The sequence below is a fragment of the Antennarius striatus genome, chromosome 16 (genome assembly GCF_040054535.1).
Source record: "Antennarius striatus isolate MH-2024 chromosome 16, ASM4005453v1, whole genome shotgun sequence".
Lineage (NCBI taxonomy): Eukaryota > Metazoa > Chordata > Actinopteri > Lophiiformes > Antennariidae > Antennarius > Antennarius striatus.
The window spans coordinates 10,735,900-10,755,441 of NC_090791.1; the positions used below are offsets into that span (position 1 = coordinate 10,735,900).

Below are 19,542 nucleotides of genomic sequence, written 5' to 3' on the forward strand. Positions count from 1 at the left end.
AGCTGAATTACAGCGCTTTTTTTAATGCCTGGCGTTTCTTACAAATTTCTTGTCAGCTATTTTCCCTCGCTGGTGCCCAATTGTCAATGCTACACTAGTAAAACGACACTATAGCAAAAATAGCTTTATTTGGATGCTCAGTTTAAAGATTTAGACAAAAAAGAGATTTGAAATTTAAAAAAGGACAAAGAGAAATGCACTTGTTACACATTAAAACACTGAGACATAAAACTGCATCGCTGATGTGCACAACACATTTGTGATATTTAATGTAGTCAATATAAGCTTCACACAAAGCTTTTAAGTCCAATGCGTGGCACCGTTTTTCATTAAAACAAATGTCAAAATTTCCGACAGTCAGGAAAGGTATCATTATAACAGCTGAGCTGCTTCCCAGATCACGTGACGACCTATCGTCAGGCTAACAACATGAGTATATTTTCATCATGTACTGTGTCTGGTGAATCATCCTAACAATAAATAAAACATTTTAAAATAAGGTTTGTGACAGACAAGATATCACTCATAATGTCTTTTCTTGTTTATTTTTCAATACATGATGTCACTTTCTACCTAAATTTGTTCTATATGTAAAAGTATTTCAGGCATATCATGTTAAATGCTATGAAGAAAGATGACACCTTAACATCATTCTTCCACGGTAAAGTCAAATATAATATTATGATATGAATCAAAGCAATTACAATACTTTACTTCTTTTTCTTTCAATAACAATCAGATGTGCTGTGGACAAGATGACTACTGTTCAGACTCGCCTCAAGAATCTTGACAAAGCCAGATCTGGAATATGCATCTCTATAGTCGGTTGACAAAGTCTTCTCCATGCATTATGATGTGCTTCAACGCGCTCACAATCAGTGTGTCCATGTCTTCATTTGTGTCAATCTCTGAATGGTAGTTTTTCACAGGAAAAATGCAGCTGACTGGAACACCCAGTACTGCATGCAGCTCCATCATCTGAATTTCAAATACAAAGGAAAGAAATTAAAGTGGTGGAAAAAAAATGTTTTTTCTGTGTCAAAATAAGACAACGTTAAATACTGTTCCTACTGAAGTGCCTCACAAGCTAACATTAGAAACCTACCTTGTTCTTCAGGTACCTACTCTTGTACACATTCCTTATGTCTTTTGCCACCTCTGGACAGGCTTCATCAATTTTGGTGAGAATAGCCAGTTGAGGGATCCCTTCGGAGTGAGATCATATTTCTAATTAATCATGACATTTGTTTATTTGACTCAGCAATAAAAAACAATCAGTAAAATTAAGCCTTACCCATTTTTTTGGCTCCAAGTCTTACATCTCTCATCTTTTTTAAAAGTTCAGTAGACATCAGATTCAAGTTATTGGCGACAAAAACCAGAACATGAACCCGGTCATTTAGATTTGGGTTATGGTTGTAATACCCATCATCAATAGATATTGCACAGCAAGGATTGAACTGGAAAACAATGAAATTAAACATAAGAATGACTTTGCCTAAAGTACTGTATGTTTACATGTGCATTTCTCTGCCAGCAAGTTTGCTCATTAAAAACAAACCAAAAGCTTGAACTGTATTTCTGTAAGATTTCCAACAACTTTTAATGAATGAATTGATTGTACTTCATATTCATCTTGTATGTGTCCCTTCAGGGCGAGTTTGATGTCCTCCACATTAACTCCACTGTTTGGAGAGCTCTCAAAGCCCCTTGTGTCACTGAAGACAAAGGGATAGAAGTTGCCTGGTGTGTCCTTTTGCATTTTGTAGGTCCTGTACTATAAAACAGAAGGGTGCAGTTAGGCCACCACTGAAATTATCTATAAATTTCATTGAAATAAATAGAAGTAGATCCAAGCATATGCTGAAACAGTTGCTGTGCGTATGGCATACATCACATAACCTTGGTTCAGCTAAAATCAACGGTAGTTCCTACCTCTCTGGTGAAGCTGTCTGCAGTCGGTGCATCTGACAAGGCTTGAACAGCCAGTCTGCCTTTTAAAACTGTGTCGACAGAGTTGATGAAACTGGATTTGCCAGAACCAGTTGGTCCACAAACCATGATTCTGAGCTGCTGGAGCTCATAATTATGAGGTTCATAATCTGTCACAACTTGCAGGTCTCTCTCTGGGTGGCTAGTTGTGAAAAGAGTTGGATGAGATTTTACAAAAAAATATTTTTTTCTCAATCAAATATGCACATCATAGACATATTTTGTGGCTTAGGGTTAAGGTTAGGGTTAAGGACATTAAACTACTGACAGTAAATTTCAAAAAGCATGACAAAAAATTGGGGATGCCGTGGTGACACTTTGCTTTGAAAAATAACTGAAAGAAAATCCATTATCAGACGTGTAACACACATCACTCACCCCCACTGGATATCCCTCCATTGTTCAGGAAAGGCTGACAAGTTAAGCACAGATTTTTTTTCAGTGTATAAATAACGTTACGCAGTATTTGAAGTAATTTACTTTACAACTTACTTGCAGAATTGGGTGATGAAAACCAGCTCTGATAAGAGGCCATGGCTACAAGATAGTAAGTTCACGTGTAAATGAGGTGTTCTTCTACACTGCACAACCACCGAATCCAAATGATCTCATAATCTCATCTCTGATTTAAAGAATTGAGTAAAAAAAACTACTCACCGCAACAGTTCTTTCAGTGGAAACGATTTAAGTGGCGATGTAAGCTTTCTACTGGACAGGTTTTACACGTAATCACAAATGAAAATATCTCACACAACACTGACCTGTGTCCTCGGAGCGTTTTAAAAGACTGTCGGTTTCGTTTCACAGTCGCTCAGCTCCGTCGCTCAAACACGTCAACGCGCCTGTCGGCGTGACGTCACAGCCTAACCAACATTTTAACAAAGGTATATATACCAGTATGAACATACAGTATAGTTGAATAATTTGTACACCGAACAGTTAATACAGATATATGTTTTAACTGTATTGAATAAATAAATACAGGGGCAATGCTAACTTGAAAAGACTTTTCTCAGTATGGCTTTTTGTTGTTGAGAAAAAAAAAATCCACTAATTTATTTCAGTTAGTCTGAAGCAGGTGTAAATCAGAAGTGAAAAGCACATCTTGAAGAAGAACTTTTATCAAAAAGTTTATTGCGTTTATATAAAGTGAGAGAAGATGGGGTGGAGATTGAGCACACAGGATACTGTATATAATGCGTTATTATAAGGAATGCTTTCTGTATGGCAATAGATTTTGGAAGACACAAAATTTGTTATAAGGTAACACATCACAATTTGGATCAAATAGGTCATTACACACCGAATATATCTATCCACCAACATTCCATTAAACAAAGATTTCTTTCTGTGAAGTACGAATCTGTTGTTCTGGAGCCTGGTAGATAGATAGATAGATAGATAGATAGATAGATAGATAGATAGATAGATAGATAGATAGATAGATAGATAGATAGATAGATAGATAGATAGATAGATAGATAGATAGATAGATAGATAGATAGATAGATAGATAGATAGATAGATAGATAGATAGATAGATAGATAGATAGATAGATAGATAGATAGATAGATAGATAGATAGATAGATAGATAGATAGATAGATAGATAGATAGATAGATAGATAGATAGATAGATAGATAGATAGATAGATAGATAGATAGATAGATAGATAGATACTTTATTAATCCCGGAGGAAATTGGTAGTATGAGGGTGTGACTGAAACACAATTTCCTAAACAGTAACGGTGTTATGAAATAGTGAGTGAAATTTGTCAATGTAAAAATAACTACATTTTAAAGTTAATTACAGTATATACCACAGAGAATATGAGTGAGACACTACCTGGGAATTTCAGTGTTTCAGGCAGTTCAGCTTTCAATTTCTAATCTGTACATTTAAAGAATAATGCTGTGGTTCCCACCTCAAGGCAAGTCTAACACTAATACACCTTCTAATAAGTTTGATTCTTTCAAATAAGATTAAATTTAACGTGATTGATAGACTTTACGAACTCTGAACTAAGTGCTAGTGAAGATGCACACATGTTTCACTTTGTGACATAGGTTTGGCCAACAATGGACAGATCTCTTTGGAGCCACACATTGAGGTTAACTTTAGATTAATCTATTTGTCATCCAGATATTACATCTTTCTGTGCTTATTGATGAATAGTAATGATTCACATTTATGAATGTTGAAGAAAAGTACAGAAGTCTAGCACAAAAATTTTATTTTGTGAAAGAATCAGATATTTTTTGAATTATCAAATAAAACAAACATTAAAAATGTTCCAAGCTTTGTACACACATGCAACCATGCTGTGAATGCAGCAATGAAGCAACATCATTATGGAGCATAGAACCGTTTATTGCTTCTTGACAGAAAGTCCTGCACTAGGATGTTTGTTATTCATATTAGTTGTTTTTCTGTTCTTCCTCATTTGGTTCCAGATTGCATTAAGTTAGTACTTGTGCGTTGTTGGACTGTTTATCTCTGCGACATCTGATACATGGATACACATTTGTCAAAGCAATTTCCACTTAATGTTCTTCCACAAATACATGCCATTTCTTTTTGCCATCTGGATAACAATATCTGGAACAGTAGGAAATGCATAATTCCCTTCCCTTTTTCAAAGTTTGGTTGAATTTCACAGAGCTTTACAACTCTAAGGCATGGCTGTGTGACATTTATGGTTTGTAGGTGCATCAGGAATTGTCTGCTGGGGCATTTGTTTTTGCTAACACGTCTTGAGAAATAAACTCCCAACATGTCAGATGAACATAAACAACATACACAAATTACTTGGCATCCATTTATTAACACCAACAACTATTTGCATGAAACTTTTCTGTATACTAAACAGTAGGTGAAGAGGATAGCAGTAGTGTCTGTCATGTAAACAATCAAGGTTGAACAACCATCCACCTGCATCAATTTCATAAATGTAAAATTCAAAAATTAAGAAAAATTTGTCCCAAAGGGGGAATTAAAGTGCGAGAAAAGCCCACCAAAAAAAGATCACCAAGCTCGAGAATAGCATTAACTTGTAGTTGATCTAAATGTAGACCCATGGACAGAAAAATTACAAATATCCATCCATCCATTTTGAAGACGTTTCACCTCATCCAATAAGCGTCAGCTCTGACTGACTGGTAGAGAACTGAAGGAGACTCTTGAATTAGAAATGACACTTCCAACAAACCTGTGGCAAATCCAGTTGATTCTTTTTTGCTTGATTGCCTCAACCTGGATAACTGAGAACATACGCAAAATACACAGCAACATAGACAACACAGTCTTAGATCCTCCTACTATTGGCTAAAAAGGAAATGTACTAGCAAGATTCGAATTTTACATTACTGCATAAACATAAAAAGTGAAAACATGTTAATTTAGTATCTGTTATTCATTCATTCATCCAGACATGTCATTATCCACAGGAGTAAAAATATTTAAAAAAAAAAAAATCAGGCCATGAGAAGCTTTAGCGGCCTGAAGCAGCAAGGTGAATAATGCATGGAGCGTGAGATCAGACCACAAATATGACAGGTCATCATTTAAAGTATCGGTTAACTGTTTACTGTAATTTGTTTTCTACACATGCTAAATAAAAATTATGTGACCCAGCACCATTTATGGTTTTGATCATTGAGGAAATCTTCCCCATAGTTGATAATCTGTTCCAGAGCCTGCAAGATCAGCTTATTGATTTCCTTGTCGATGGTGGTTGTTTTCTCGTAGTTCATTACAAGAAAGATGCAGTTTAGCGGAAGTCCCAACGACACACGGACCTTTTCAACCTAAATATTAAAGTAACAAAATATAAGTTGAATTAGTGATATACATTGACCAATGACTTGAAGAAATCTCCCAAGAGAAACCTACCAGCTGCTTCAAGAGTTTGCTCTTGTAGACATTCTTTAGGTTTTCCTGTGCATCAGGGCAGGCTTCATCAACTTTGGTAAGAATAGCCAATTGAGGAATCCCTGCCAATATTTAAGCATTTGCTTTGTTATTCATATAACTTAATATTTCATTCTTCCAAAGAATCAGTGTGACATCTGCTCTTACCCATCTCGCTGGCTGCTTGTCTGACATCTCTCATCTTTTTCAGAACTTCCTCAGGTAATATAGACACACTGCTGGCAGGAATGACAGAGACCAGGACATGAACTTTATCTTCCAGAGTTGGACATGCGTTGTAACTTGGATCACTGTCCTTCATGGGGCAGCCAGGAGTAAACTAAAAAACAATTAAATACTGTAAAAAATGTTTTGTTTGGGGTTTTTTGGGGGGGCTGCATGAAAAATGTTATACATTGTGAAATTTTATCTTATACAGTACAGTATATGTAGAAGTAGATAATAGAGGTCTTCTGTCAGAGAGGATAAGCACTGATTACATTAATTAAACTTCAACAATATACACAATAAGTTTTATTTGTCAAGAAATCATGCATTTCATTAATCTTCAATAAATTTGCCCAAAGAAGTCATAATGAATGTCTGAGTTTATAGGATTATACCTTGTAACCATCTCTCACATGTCCCCTGAGGGCCAATTTAATGTCTTCCAGGTGAACTCCACTGTTTGCACTTTTCTCAATGCCCATAATGTCGTTGCAAACAAATGAATGACTGCAGCCTCGATATTTCTGGAATTTGAAAGTTTTGTACTGCAAAAAAGAAAAGTGAAATAATTTTCTTTCTTTTTTTTTTTTTAAATCACCACAAGTATCAACTGCTAAGAGTTCATTTTTTTCAACACTGGTACAAGACTGTAATAGGACTGGAAGGAGAAACATATTTGGAATGGCTTGTCATTATCACGTTTTTACACATGCAGTTATATGGTACAGTTGGCAATAGGATTGACAGGATAATTAGGAAATGTCCAAATATAGTAACTAAATGGTAATTTAGCTATTTTCATGCAGTTTTACAGTGCATAAAATTTTTCAAGCAATATGGAAGATATTTTCCTCAGATTCGCAACATAAGGAGTTATTCTTACGATTTTTGTGAAGCTCTTGCCAGAGCTTCCATCTGTCAAAGCTCGACCAGTAACTCTGTCTTGAAGAACACTGTCAATAGAGTTGATGAAGCTGGACTTGCCAGCACCAACCGGTCCATGAAGCAAAATTCTAAGATGGTTAGTTTCACTGTTGTGAGGATGGTATGATTTCACAAAATCCAGCCTGTTCATGTTCGACCTGTTTATTGAGGCAATAGTAACAGAATGTAAAGTTTGATTTTTATTAATTAATGCAAAATAACATCGGTATTGCTTCGCTGTTGTCATACATACACTTTAACCATTTAAAAACAGCATTAAAAATAATATTTAAGAAAAAAGAAAGCAATGATCTCAGAATAACTTTAGGATTACATGTACTCACTCTGGCTGAGGCCTCCACGGCTCTTTGAAAAGTGCTGAAAAGGCAACTAAAATGTTAACATAGAATAATACAGAGCTGCAACTTCATGCATTTTTATGATTGTTATGATAATAAAAGAAACATCTCCTAATGTTTCATGTGTAACTTACTTCCTCCCATAATTGTAGCTGTAAAGTAAAACATTGAAACGTAAGAGTGCATTTTATTTGAGTTATTTCAAGCAAAATTATCAGGTATAAAGCAATTTGACTGACCTACGCATGTGACAATATTACAAGAAAAAGCATCTATCCAAAATCTATGTCCTCTTAGTCCTCATTTTGCTAATGCTCCCATTTTAATTCAAAAATATCCAAAGACTTCTGTATAAGGGTATTATAAAATGAAGGAAGGAAGGATGGATGGACGGATGGATGGACAGACAGACAGATAGACATCAAGCAACGCCCTGTCCGATCGATTCAGAATGGACGAAACGCGAACGAGAATAAATGTGTCCATAATTTCCATACACGACCAGGACTTAATACAGGAATGAGCATCGTCCCTCACAGTTACTGACAGTCACGATACAACCATATATCATGCATTTTGAAAATATAAAAAAATCATAATACATTACTTACAAAATGCAGCCAGAAATTAAGGTTAAACGTTCTTTTCCTGCTCAAAAAAAAAAAGGAAATTAAATTATCTACTTTGCTGCAGTAAGAAGTACTGGATCCACATTGAATCAAAACAGTCCCTGATCAAAATTAACTGCTTCGTCAAAGGGAGACCAGCAGTCGAAACTTTTACCTGTCCTTCAGACCGAATATCCGCGCTTCAGAGGATGGGACGTTTTATAGTCCATCATCTGCTTTCAGTTTCGTTTTCACTGAATCATGTGACTTCTGAGAAGTCCTTGGTGTCCACTAAGAAGATCCTTCAGCCACGCTGAAAACATCATGTCTTGTCACTAAAAACGCATACAAATTAAAAAAAAACAAAAACCCGATGCAACAACCCCAGCACTTTCAGGTCAAGGATGTTGAGTGGCAACAAGTGACACATTCAATCAGGTGTGACAATGAGACAATTATTCGCTAATACAAAAAATCTAATTTACAAAAAAAAATCCTGCTTTATTTCAGAAACAGGAGCTGGATGTGTCCTGAACATGTCAGAAAAAGCTGCCAACAGTTTGAAGGTTTAAAATCAAATCTGAAGATAAATTCTAAATTTCGTTTTGTCTGTTTTCTTCTTCTTTTCCTTTCGGCTTTTCCCTTCAGGGGTCGCCACAGCGAATCAATTTCCTCCATCTAGCCCTGTCCTTTGAATCCTCTTCTCTCACACCAACTACCTTCATGTCTTTTTTTTCTCAATCAAATATGCACATCATAGACATATTTTGTGGCTTAGGGTTAAGGTTAGGGTTAAGGACATTAAACTACTGACAGTAAATTTCAAAAAGCATGACAAAAAATTGGGGATGCCGTGGTGACACTTTGCTTTGAAAAATAACTGAAAGAAAATCCATTATCAGACGTGTAACACACATCACTCACCCCCACTGGATATCCCTCCATTGTTCAGGAAAGGCTGACAAGTTAAGCACAGATTTTTTGTCAGTGTATAAATAACGTTACGCAGTATTTGAAGTAATTTACTTTACAACTTACTTGCAGAATTGGGTGATGAAAACCAGCTCTGATAAGATGCCATGGCTACAAGATAGTAAGTTCACGTGTAAATGAGGTGTTCTTCTAAACTGCACAACCACCGAATCCAAATGATCTCATAATCTCATCTCTGATTTAAAGAATTGAGTAAAAAAAACTACTCACCGCAACAGTTCTTTCAGTGGAAACGATTTAAGTGGCGATGTAAGCTTTCTACTGGACAGGTTTTACACGTAATCACAAATGAAAATATCTCACACAACACTGACCTGTGTCCTCGGAGCGTTTTAAAAGACTGTCGGTTTCGTTTCACAGTCGCTCAGCTCCGTCGCTCAAACACGTCAACGCGCCTGTCGGCGTGACGTCACAGCCTAACCAACATTTTAACAAAGGTATATATACCAGTATTACGGAAGCGTAGAGCTGCCACACCAAGAAAATAAAAACCGGGACGTATCTCGGAATTTCGTGATACGTATCTCGGAATTTCGTGATAGTATCTCGGAATTTCGTGATAGTATCTCGGAATTTCGTGATAGTATCTCGGAATTTCGTGATAGTATCTCGGAATTTCGTGATACGTATCTCGGAATTTCGTGATAGTATCTCGGAATTTCGTGATACGTATCTCGGAATTTCGTGATACTATCTCGGAATTTCGTGATACGTATCTCGGAATTTCGTGATAAGATGCTATGTTGTAACGTGACAATGTGATACCTTGAAATAACGTGATACCTATCACCTATCATCCACATCATTCCACGCCTCTCCCAAGTGAGCTTGCACATCGCCATGGACTCTCCACTGTCCAGATTTCTACGAGGTCGTGGAGTGTCAGAGGACTGTCTCCAACGCATGGAACAAGATCATGTAAGCTAATTTTGACCGCTCACCATCTAATTAAAGAGTTGCGTATGGTCAGCGCTGTGTATAGTCAAGTTAGCTAACTAGCCTGTTAAGCAGCTACATGCTGAGGGGGAAAAACACAGTTGGGGGACTACACTGTTCGCAACACTCGTGTAGCTTCACGAACACTTGTTGAAAGATAGAAACGGAGCCAAGACAATGCAAGTGGCGGACCCTCCTGTGTCTGGGTCAGATAGTAAAAGTCCCAATGGGCTAGTCCCAACAAAGTAAATAATAATAGAAGTACGGGATGACGTAGGCTATAGTTCGGAGGTTGTCATGGGGTGCCACCGGGTCAGAGGCTCTCATCAGCAGGTTTCATTTTCTGCCAGCATAGTCCCAAGCTGTTTAATGTCGGAAAAAATACAAAAACGATAAAGATCCTGCATCCTTCTTTTTATACTCTGTGCTGCGCTGATCAGACTGGCGTCCTTAGCAACGATCTGTTACACTTGATGACCTTCATTACTCAGAAATAATATTCAATTTAATGAATATAATGGATAAAAAAAACAACAAAAAAAGCGAAGTTACAACTGTGAAGTTAAAATCCAGTCCCCAGTCGGTAAGGATAAGGATATTACAGAGAATGCCATCTACTACCACCCTGTCTCTGTGTTAATGCAGTCTTGTGAGTTGTAATTATTATATCTAGTATGTCTGTCTTTACAGATTGATGCTGGAGTCATTGATTGTATGGATGATGACACCCTGGCTGGCTACATCCCTACGTATGGGGATAGGATTGCAGCAAGACGCTTTTGTTTGGATCATGGGCAACATCATGGCACAAAACAAACAACGAAAACATCACTGCTTGACAAACTCAAACAAAGAATGGGGATTGGTGACACTGATGATAACACTAACCAGGAGAAAAGGAGAAGTAAGTATGCAAAACACAAGAAATGGGCTGAGAAAATGACAAGAAAAATTGAGTTGGGGTGGATCCATGAGGGTAAACAAGTCCGGAAACGTAGAGGGGGGGGGACAAGGAGCCTTGATGTCCCCAAAGACTCAAAAAAAGAGGAGATATTGCAGTATGCCAAAGACATTTTCTTCCCGAAGGGAGAAAATAAAGTAGGAAAAATTGATGCATTTAGTCATGACATATTAGACTATCAGGAGGAAGCTATTTTTGATGATGTTATTACAGTTGGTGAACTGTACAGCATACTTAAAATGGGAGTGTTGAGATTTTACCTGTGCACTAAGACCCCAGAAGATAAGGATGATGAAGAATGCATTATGGGAACATCAAACAACAAGGATGAGCAATTGAATGACATGTTGGAAGAAGATGACCAGCCTATTCAAACTTCTGACATTGAGGCAAACCTAGACACATCTGAGGTTATGTTTGGCTCGTATCTTGGAGAACCTGTGGCTGGCCAAATGGATGACACTTTGATCTATCTACCTGACTTAGAGAACAGTGAGGACCTTATCATAACATCAGTCCTCATTCCCAGAACAAGCTCAAATGACACATTGATCAGCATACCTCTCCCAATAAGTGAAGCATCCTCTACTTCAGACACAGCACTGAGAGAAGATGAAGCTTCCATCACACTTCCGCCAACAGCCAATGCTACTGCAGAGTCAGAATCTGTAGGTGAGGTAGCAAGAAGTTCAACTCCTTCATGGGATGTTGTGCAAATCACTATAAGACTTCATAGGGTCAATCTTTTACAGGAGATGATAGGCCAATTCAAGGATGCAGCACTTCTCAAACATGAACTTAGATACACTTACATAGATGAAAGAGGTGCTGATGCAGATGGCATCTCAAGGGATGTGTATGCTGCATTTTGGACCGAGCTACTGGACCACACAGCTGAAGGGGAGGACCAGAGAATTCCATCTCTGTGTCCTAAGTGGCAAGAAGAAGAATGGAAATCCATTGGGCGAATTCTACTGAAGGGATTTCAAGACCACGGCTATTTTCCCTGTCGCCTTTCCCCAGCTTTTACAGTGGCACTTATTTTTGGTGAGCAGGAAGTCTCTGATGATGTGCTTTTTGAAAGTCTTCTTCTATATGTCAGTCATTCAGACAGGAGTCTGATCACCACTGCCTTAAAAGGAGAACTTTCAGGGGAGGAGAAAGATGAGCTGATTGATCTTTTAGACCGTTTGGACGTAACAGCACTTCCAACACAAAATAATTTAAAAGGCATCCTTCTGAAAGTGGCACACAAGCAGTTGATCCAAAAGCCAAGATATGCATCAGAAAAGATGTCCTTCGTTGCTGGTTCCTCCCTAAGAGAAGCTCTCGCCAGCCCACAAGATGTCCTGCACATGTATGAAGCCAAAAAGCCAACAACCAAAAGGCTTTTGAAAATGCTACATGCCTCTCCCTCAAGTCAAGCTGAGACCCAAAGCTTTCGTTTCTTGCAACAATACATCAGAGGCTTAGATGAGGCAGGTCTCCGAAGAGTATTAAGGTTTGTGACAGGGTCAGATGTCATATGTGTAAGCAAAATTACCATCATGTTCACGGCAGTTGATGGACTTGCACGAAGACCTGTTGCACACACATGTGGTCCAGTTCTGGAACTACCATGGACATACGCTTCCTATCCAGAGCTACGTACTGAGTTTGACAGTGTACTGATTGACAAAACATCATACAAATTCAGCCTAGCTTAGCTTTGTTATATGCTTATCTCAACTAAGCTAGTGGTGCACATGTCTAATGTGTGTCTAATGAATGTCTACAGATATTCAGAGCATAGCGTTTTGTGACTTGTCAAGTTGATGGATAAAAACCTGTTAATGTTATTGAGAAGTCCTGACCACTTTTCTATACCCTTATCTGATTATGACTTCTCTAATGACTTTCCCAATATATGCTCTACTACTCTGTTATGTAGAAGAGCAATTTGATTCTACAGTGGTTCTAAATGCGGCTACAAAAAGAATGTAGACTTGCACCTTAATGTTGGGAAATGGTTTATTTTTTATGTTTACATTTGTGATACACATAGTATTATAATCCATAAGAGCAGGGAATTTTTTTACCTGTCCAGTTGACGAAAAAAACACATGTGTGATGTTAGTTCTTCCAGAGTGCAGCTGAAGACCCAACTACTTTTCTATACTCTTGTTACCTGATTTTGAGTTATCTAATGAGTTCCCCAATACCTGCTCTACATGTTAATGTACTGTTACGTAAAAGAGCAATTTGAAAGGGAATCTGAATGCTGTTACTACAAAATAAAACAGTTTATTTTGTGTAATGCTTAGGTCTGCATGTGTCTTATGTGTAAAAAAGAAAATTGCAGCCACGAGGAAGAAAGCACAAGAAAGAGCCCTGGAGTTGTGTTGTTGTGTGACCCTTCCCCTGAAGTACAAATCACATGGTAATGAGAAACAGTCTCATATTTGCTCCATCTGTCATGAATTTATGGAAACAAATTTAAATTCTTTGCTGCTATATGTAGATGAGCAAGAGCATTACACTGTGGGCAAAATAGTTCAAGAAATTAAAACAACAACATCATAGTTGTGATGTTTCTTTTCCTCATGCATTCAATGTTAAAAACGGATCACATCAACAATATAGGCTTGCTTTATTTGCCTATTCCAGAAATCACAGAGTAATTTCTAAGTCTTTTAGAATGCATGCTCTCAGGAAAAGATACAGCTCTATAGCTTCATCTGGTGTGGTGGGAGAGTGTAAGAAGTTCTCCGTCATTATAAGGCAACACATGTTGAATACGGTTTCATCACAAGGGTGAGGTCCCCTCTGTTGGCATTCCTCTTTACAAGCCTCCACTGCTCCCCGAGACACTTCTTTCAGATGATCTTGTCCTCCAAATAGATGAGGGATGGTGTACATGAGAATGGGACGTCCACTTGGAGCCACTGCATTTCTGCTCCTCCGGATAACATGGGTGTTCCACAAATGTACAACTTGCTGCAGTTCTTCCTATGTAGTAAAAAAAGAAAAAAATATATATTTAAATACATACATGACAACATTGTTGCTTACAGGCATAGGATTTTGACAGCTGCAATATAAAGCCCACTGGCTTTTGACCAGTAGATGGCGGTGTACTCAGACCACCAGAGTGTGCGTGTGGGATTGTCGGACAGATCTCGCGAGAGGAGAAAATTTGGTAACGTTGTTTTGAACCACGGATTAAATCATAGTTAGATCATGGATCAATCACAAAATACATCCATGGGATCCATTATTGGAATAGAGAAAATACTTTGCTAATTCCAAAAAAATTTGATTCTTTTCTGTGCAGCTCTGATCGGGAATAGCTAACGGACCATATACTGTATATAGATGCGCTCACTCTATCTCTCTCTGCTCACGATCACGCACGCATGACCATACACACACACAGACACACACACACACACAGAGAGAGAGAGACACACACACACACACACACAGAGAGAGAGAGAGAGAGAAACACACACACAGAGAGAGAGAGAGAGACACACACACACACACACACACACACACACACACAGAGACACACACAAACACACACACACAGAGAGAGAGAGACAAACACACACACACACACACACACACACACAAACACACACACACACAAGATGATGGTTCATGTACAGTATCTGACATAGTTTACCTGGATGATGGCCAGGCAACTGAACAATATAAGTTGCTTGTCCAAGAAGTCTCCAGAGAAGCAGTCTTTGTCTTTCAGTTCCTGGAAACGATTCATCCAGTACTGGGCATGATGTCTTCTCAAAAAGGCCCACCAGCTTTCGATCCGCTGATTGTGGTTACTGGACCCAGCGATGTAACAGTTGGTGACAAGGCGGCGATCCATACTCCACCGCAAGAACCTCTGCATTTCTGCCATTGTTACATTTTCTGTCCCGAAGTCTGCGCGAATTCTGGATGGTGTCCCCATCCTCCTCTCAACTTCCTTTATGAAATACCCAGCGATTACTTTGGGATCGCTGTTTGTTGAATAGGCATGTAGCCATATCATAAGTCTTGAAAAGCCATCCATTGCTCCATTTATACAGACACCAAATGGTTTTAGTTTGTCGTATGAATCAACATGCCACATGAAATTAGGCCCTGGGTTAAAGTACATGCGCCGCGTTAGGCGATTTCTCCGTCTCTGTTCAACACCACGGGGGTCGAAAAACTTTAATAAATGCCTCACCGTACTTTGGGTGACAACATATCCAGCTTGGATGCAGTTGAGATGATGGAGCTTGTATCCATGCAGCCGGCCGTGTCCCTCCAGCTCATCAATGAGGAACGACGCTACCTCAAGAGGGTCCGACTCGTTTTTCCTCCGGTATAGCCCCATATTTTTCAAGTGTCGTCTTAGGGTACGCATGCTTATATAAATTTCATCCACGGAGCCCAATAACTGTAAAATCTCACCATGTCTCAAGCCAAGCATGAAATAAAATTCAATGGCATCATGTAAAGGAGTCATGATTTACTGATGGCCAGCAGACAGTAAATGAAACCACTTTAAAAAGTCCTATCACGAAATTCCGAGATACGTATCACGAAATTCCGAGATACTATCACGAAATTCCGAGATACGTATCACGAAATTCCGAGATACGTATCACGAAATTCCGAGATACTATCACGAAATTCCGAGATACGTATCACGAAATAACGTGATACGTCCCGGTTTTTATTTTCTTGGTGTGGCAGCTCTACGCTGCCGTACAGTATGAACATACAGTATAGTTGAATAATTTGTACACCGAACAGTTAATACAGATATATGTTTTAACTGTATTGAATAAATAAATACAGGGGCAATGCTAACTTGAAAAGACTTTTCTCAGTATGGCTTTTTGTTGTTGAGAAGAAAAAAAAATCCACTAATTTATTTCAGTTAGTCTGAAGCAGGTGTAAATCAGAAGTGAAAAGCACATCTTGAAGAAGAACTTTTATCAAAAAGTTTATTGCGTTTATATAAAGTGAGAGAAGATGGGGTGGAGATTGAGCACACAGGATACTGTATATAATGCGTTATTATAAGGAATGCTTTCTGTATGGCAATAGATTTTGGAAGACACAAAATTTGTTATAAGGTAACACATCACAATTTGGATCAAATAGGTCATTACACACCGAATATATCTATCCACCAACATTCCATTAAACAAAGATTTCTTTCTGTGAAGTACGAATCTGTTGTTCTGGAGCCTGGTAGATAGATAGATAGATAGATAGATAGATAGATAGATAGATAGATAGATAGATAGATAGATAGATAGATAGATAGATAGATAGATAGATAGATAGATAGATAGATAGATAGATAGATAGATAGATAGATAGATAGATAGATAGATAGATAGATAGATAGATAGATAGATAGATAGATAGATAGATAGATAGATAGATAGATAGATAGATAGATAGATAGATAGATAGATAGATAGATAGATAGATAGATAGATAGATAGATAGATAGATAGATAGATAGATAGATAGATAGATAGATAGATAGATATGTAACATAGTTGAATAAGTTGTAGTTAAAATCCCGCTAAAATGGGGAAACTACGCCATCTACTGTTCTACATGTTTGCATCATGCCTGCTTCATGTTAGCGAAGCATGATGGGAAATCCTCAGTACGCTGGAGGATTTTCATGAGACAGGTAATGTCCGTGCGTCTGTGGACAAAATAAATTATAATTTTGAAAAGCACTTAACAGTTCATCTGGGATACATGCCTGAAAGGAAACACCATTAGACTAACTCTGTTTCATTTTGTGTTAGGTCAAACATTAACTTTGTGTACATTGTTTCACTTGTAAAGAACGTGTCCAGTACAGTTAGCTAACAGGTGGTATCGGTGTTTCCCCAGACAGGACATGTGCTTTGGTCCACAAATTGACACCTTGTACACTGTCTCCTGTGTCCATTTGTTGTTGAACGCAGGTATGTTGCAAGTGTTATAATTTAATGTGTATTTCTCATTGCAAGTTCATGTGATTTGGTTAAATAAGCTAAAATAATATAAAAAGATGGTAACAGTTAATGGTGGAAAAATATGCTACATTTATTTTGTATTTTATTTTTTTAAGAGGAAATGAGATTTGCTTTGTTCATCTGGCTGTATAAAAATCACTTTACGATCACTAAATCATATATGTATAGTATAGTAGCCTATATGGGAAATCCTCAGTACGCTGGAGGATTTTCATGAGACAGACAGGACATGTGCTTTGGTCCACAAATTGACACCTTGTACACTGTCTCCTGTGTCCATTTGTTGTTGAACGCAGAATAAACCCCCACCTGAGCTATTGCCACCACATGAGTTCCAGAGTGTGATTAATGCAGAGAAGACATACATCGGTCACATTGGTGCCGTGACTCGTCGAAGACTGTCGGACCGGGTTGGTGTCTTCTCATGACTGCATCACTGGAGCTGTATTCCTTCGTGGTGGACTCTCAGCTTAATTATTAATATTATACGAGTGGGAACTTTGTTATCACAAAACAAAACATGAGCTCTGGTCAGTCTGGTGAGTTTGATGGAACCCCTGTTAGTTGGGGTAAGGATATCGCATGTGGGTTAAATCTCACACCTGTCCCATTTTCATTACGTGAGGATCAAAGGAGGGATGAAACATGTATAGTTATTGATCCTGTGGACAGTCCTGTTGAATATGACAATGTATCCTCACCACATGATCAGTCTATGCATGGGTTACATCCACCTCAGTGCGCTAGCACCTCCGCCAGAAACCCTATCCCTGATGAAGTGAGATTTGCTGAACAAATGAACACTGTTGTACAACAGATAGGACAGCAGATAGCAAATAGTATTATGACACACTTCACATCGACCCCTGCATCACACCTCACATCAACCCCTGCAGTTACGGTGCACGCGGCCCATGGAGATGCATGCAGGAAGGAAAGCTCTCTGCCCAGCCAGACACTAGACCTCTCCCAGGTCCAACTGGTCACTCAGAGGCAAGTCAAAGAGCCACCTCCATTCAGAGGGGAAAGCTCAGATACAATAGCTGTTGATGAATGGGAGGACTTAATGAGAACCTACATTAGGAAGAGCGATATTCGGGTTGAACATCAGGCTGAGGAGATTCTCATCCATCTGAGGGGCAGGGCAAAGGATGTTGTGCGATTTGGAATAAGGAATGGTGAGATTGATGTGCAGCAGAACCCACAGGCCATCTATTTACTCCTGCGTAGACATTTCAGTTCTAGCCACTGCTCCTCTGTTCCCCTAGCTGACTTTTATTCCACCCTGCCAAAAGACCAGGAGGATCCATACGAGTATTGGCTTAGGTTGAACAGAGCTGCTGATGTTGCTGCCAGTTGTCTGAATGCACAGGGAAAGTTGTTCGACAACCCTTCTGTTGAAGTTACACGTATGTTCATCAGGCACTGCCCCAGCAGGGACTTGGCCCTTACCTTTAGGTCCAAGACAGTTGATAAGTGGTCAACTCGCGAGGTTCAGGAAGTGTTAGATGAATATCATCTGGAAGGTGGACTTAGGTCCTCGCCTCAGTTGTATAACAGAGTCAACTTGAATAAAATTGAGGTGAGCCCTAATGCTACTTTCGACGCAGGCATACCTGAACAGAAAACAACTGTGAGTCAAGATAACCCTACCCTTGAGAAATTGATAGGCATGCTAGAGAAAGTGTTACTTCAGGGCCCGGTTCGTGCACGGGCAAATAGAAGGCCAAATAGCAGCAACAAATATCCGAGGATTGAGGGCTTGAATGACATACCTTGTTCTATATGTAAAGACAGCTCTCACTCTGCCTTCACGCACTGTCGAGAAGGAGGGCTGTGCTTCCTGTGTCACCTGCCTGGCCATTCAAGACTTAACTGCCCAGAAGGCAAGCGTCCCCATTCCCGTGGCCAGCAGGGAAACTGAATGATCTGTGTGCAGGGGAGGACAACGCAGATCAAGTGAGTGAGCCTCCCACCTTAACAGACACAGATTATGAGACATTGTGCATGGCCTTCAGCAGTGCAGGACCATCTAAGAAAACTGTGATTTTCCAAGATCTGCAGAGACTCTCAAATACTGATAGCCTCTTCTACACGGATGTGACTACAGATGATGGACATGTCCTCAGGGCATTAGTGGACAGTGGTTCAATGGCATGCACTATAAGTGTGACTGCAGACACAGAGCTCTCACAGTCGACCCCTAACACTGAGAAGAAGTCAGCTGAGGGTTTCGTCATTGTTGGCTGTGGGGGTAACCTGGTCACACCTACTTCAATGTATGACCTCACTGTATCCGTTTATGGCCACAAGATGATAATCCCAGTTCTTGTTGTGCCAGGCCAACGTGATGATATGATTCTGGGCAGCAACGTCATCAGGTGGCTCATTACACAGACAAAGATGATTGTGAGCAGCCGGAGCACAGCATCTCCTGCGAAGAGTACTTTGAGTGATGGTTTGCCCCATCTAATGTCCCTGTTGTCCTTCTCAGGTGAATGTAATGGCACGGCGATGCCGCTCAGAGTTGGAACTGCTAAGCTCAAAAGGTGTGTAACTCTGAAGCCACTGTCTGAACATTTAGTGTGGGCTAAACTACCAGCGTTT

The 19,542-nt window shown here is 39.1% G+C and overlaps 2 protein-coding genes and 1 long non-coding RNA gene across 3 annotated transcripts; 1 reads left to right on the top strand and 2 right to left on the bottom strand.

Annotated features, from left to right (window-relative positions):
* Positions 1–526: 526 nt before the first annotated feature.
* LOC137609351 (uncharacterized) lies at positions 527–8,018 on the bottom strand. Its single transcript, XM_068336332.1, has 15 exons — positions 7,549–8,018; positions 7,400–7,433; positions 7,015–7,213; positions 6,527–6,676; positions 6,072–6,243; positions 5,886–5,986; positions 5,618–5,800; positions 5,203–5,254; positions 2,485–2,529; positions 2,371–2,404; positions 1,936–2,134; positions 1,625–1,777; positions 1,295–1,460; positions 1,106–1,206; positions 527–978 (listed from the first exon to the last, which is right to left on the bottom strand). Exons 1-15 carry the CDS (start codon positions 7,598–7,600, stop codon positions 817–819), a joined length of 1,803 nt encoding a protein of 600 aa, XP_068192433.1. The 5' UTR covers positions 7,601–8,018; the 3' UTR covers positions 527–816.
* A 323-nt stretch (positions 8,019–8,341) lies between these two features.
* LOC137609743 (uncharacterized) lies at positions 8,342–9,456 on the bottom strand. The gene is made up of 3 exons (XR_011038375.1): positions 9,226–9,456; positions 9,061–9,105; positions 8,342–8,980 (listed from the first exon to the last, which is right to left on the bottom strand). It is a non-coding gene; the product is annotated as an uncharacterized lncRNA (long non-coding RNA).
* Positions 9,457–9,802: 346 nt separating this feature from the next.
* LOC137609742 (uncharacterized) lies at positions 9,803–13,805 on the top strand. Its single transcript, XM_068336999.1, has 2 exons — positions 9,803–9,933; positions 10,642–13,805. The coding sequence occupies exons 1-2, from the start codon at positions 9,856–9,858 to the stop codon at positions 12,616–12,618; spliced, it is 2,055 nt and encodes a 684-aa protein (XP_068193100.1). The 5' UTR covers positions 9,803–9,855; the 3' UTR covers positions 12,619–13,805.
* The last annotated feature ends 5,737 nt before the right edge of the window (positions 13,806–19,542 follow it).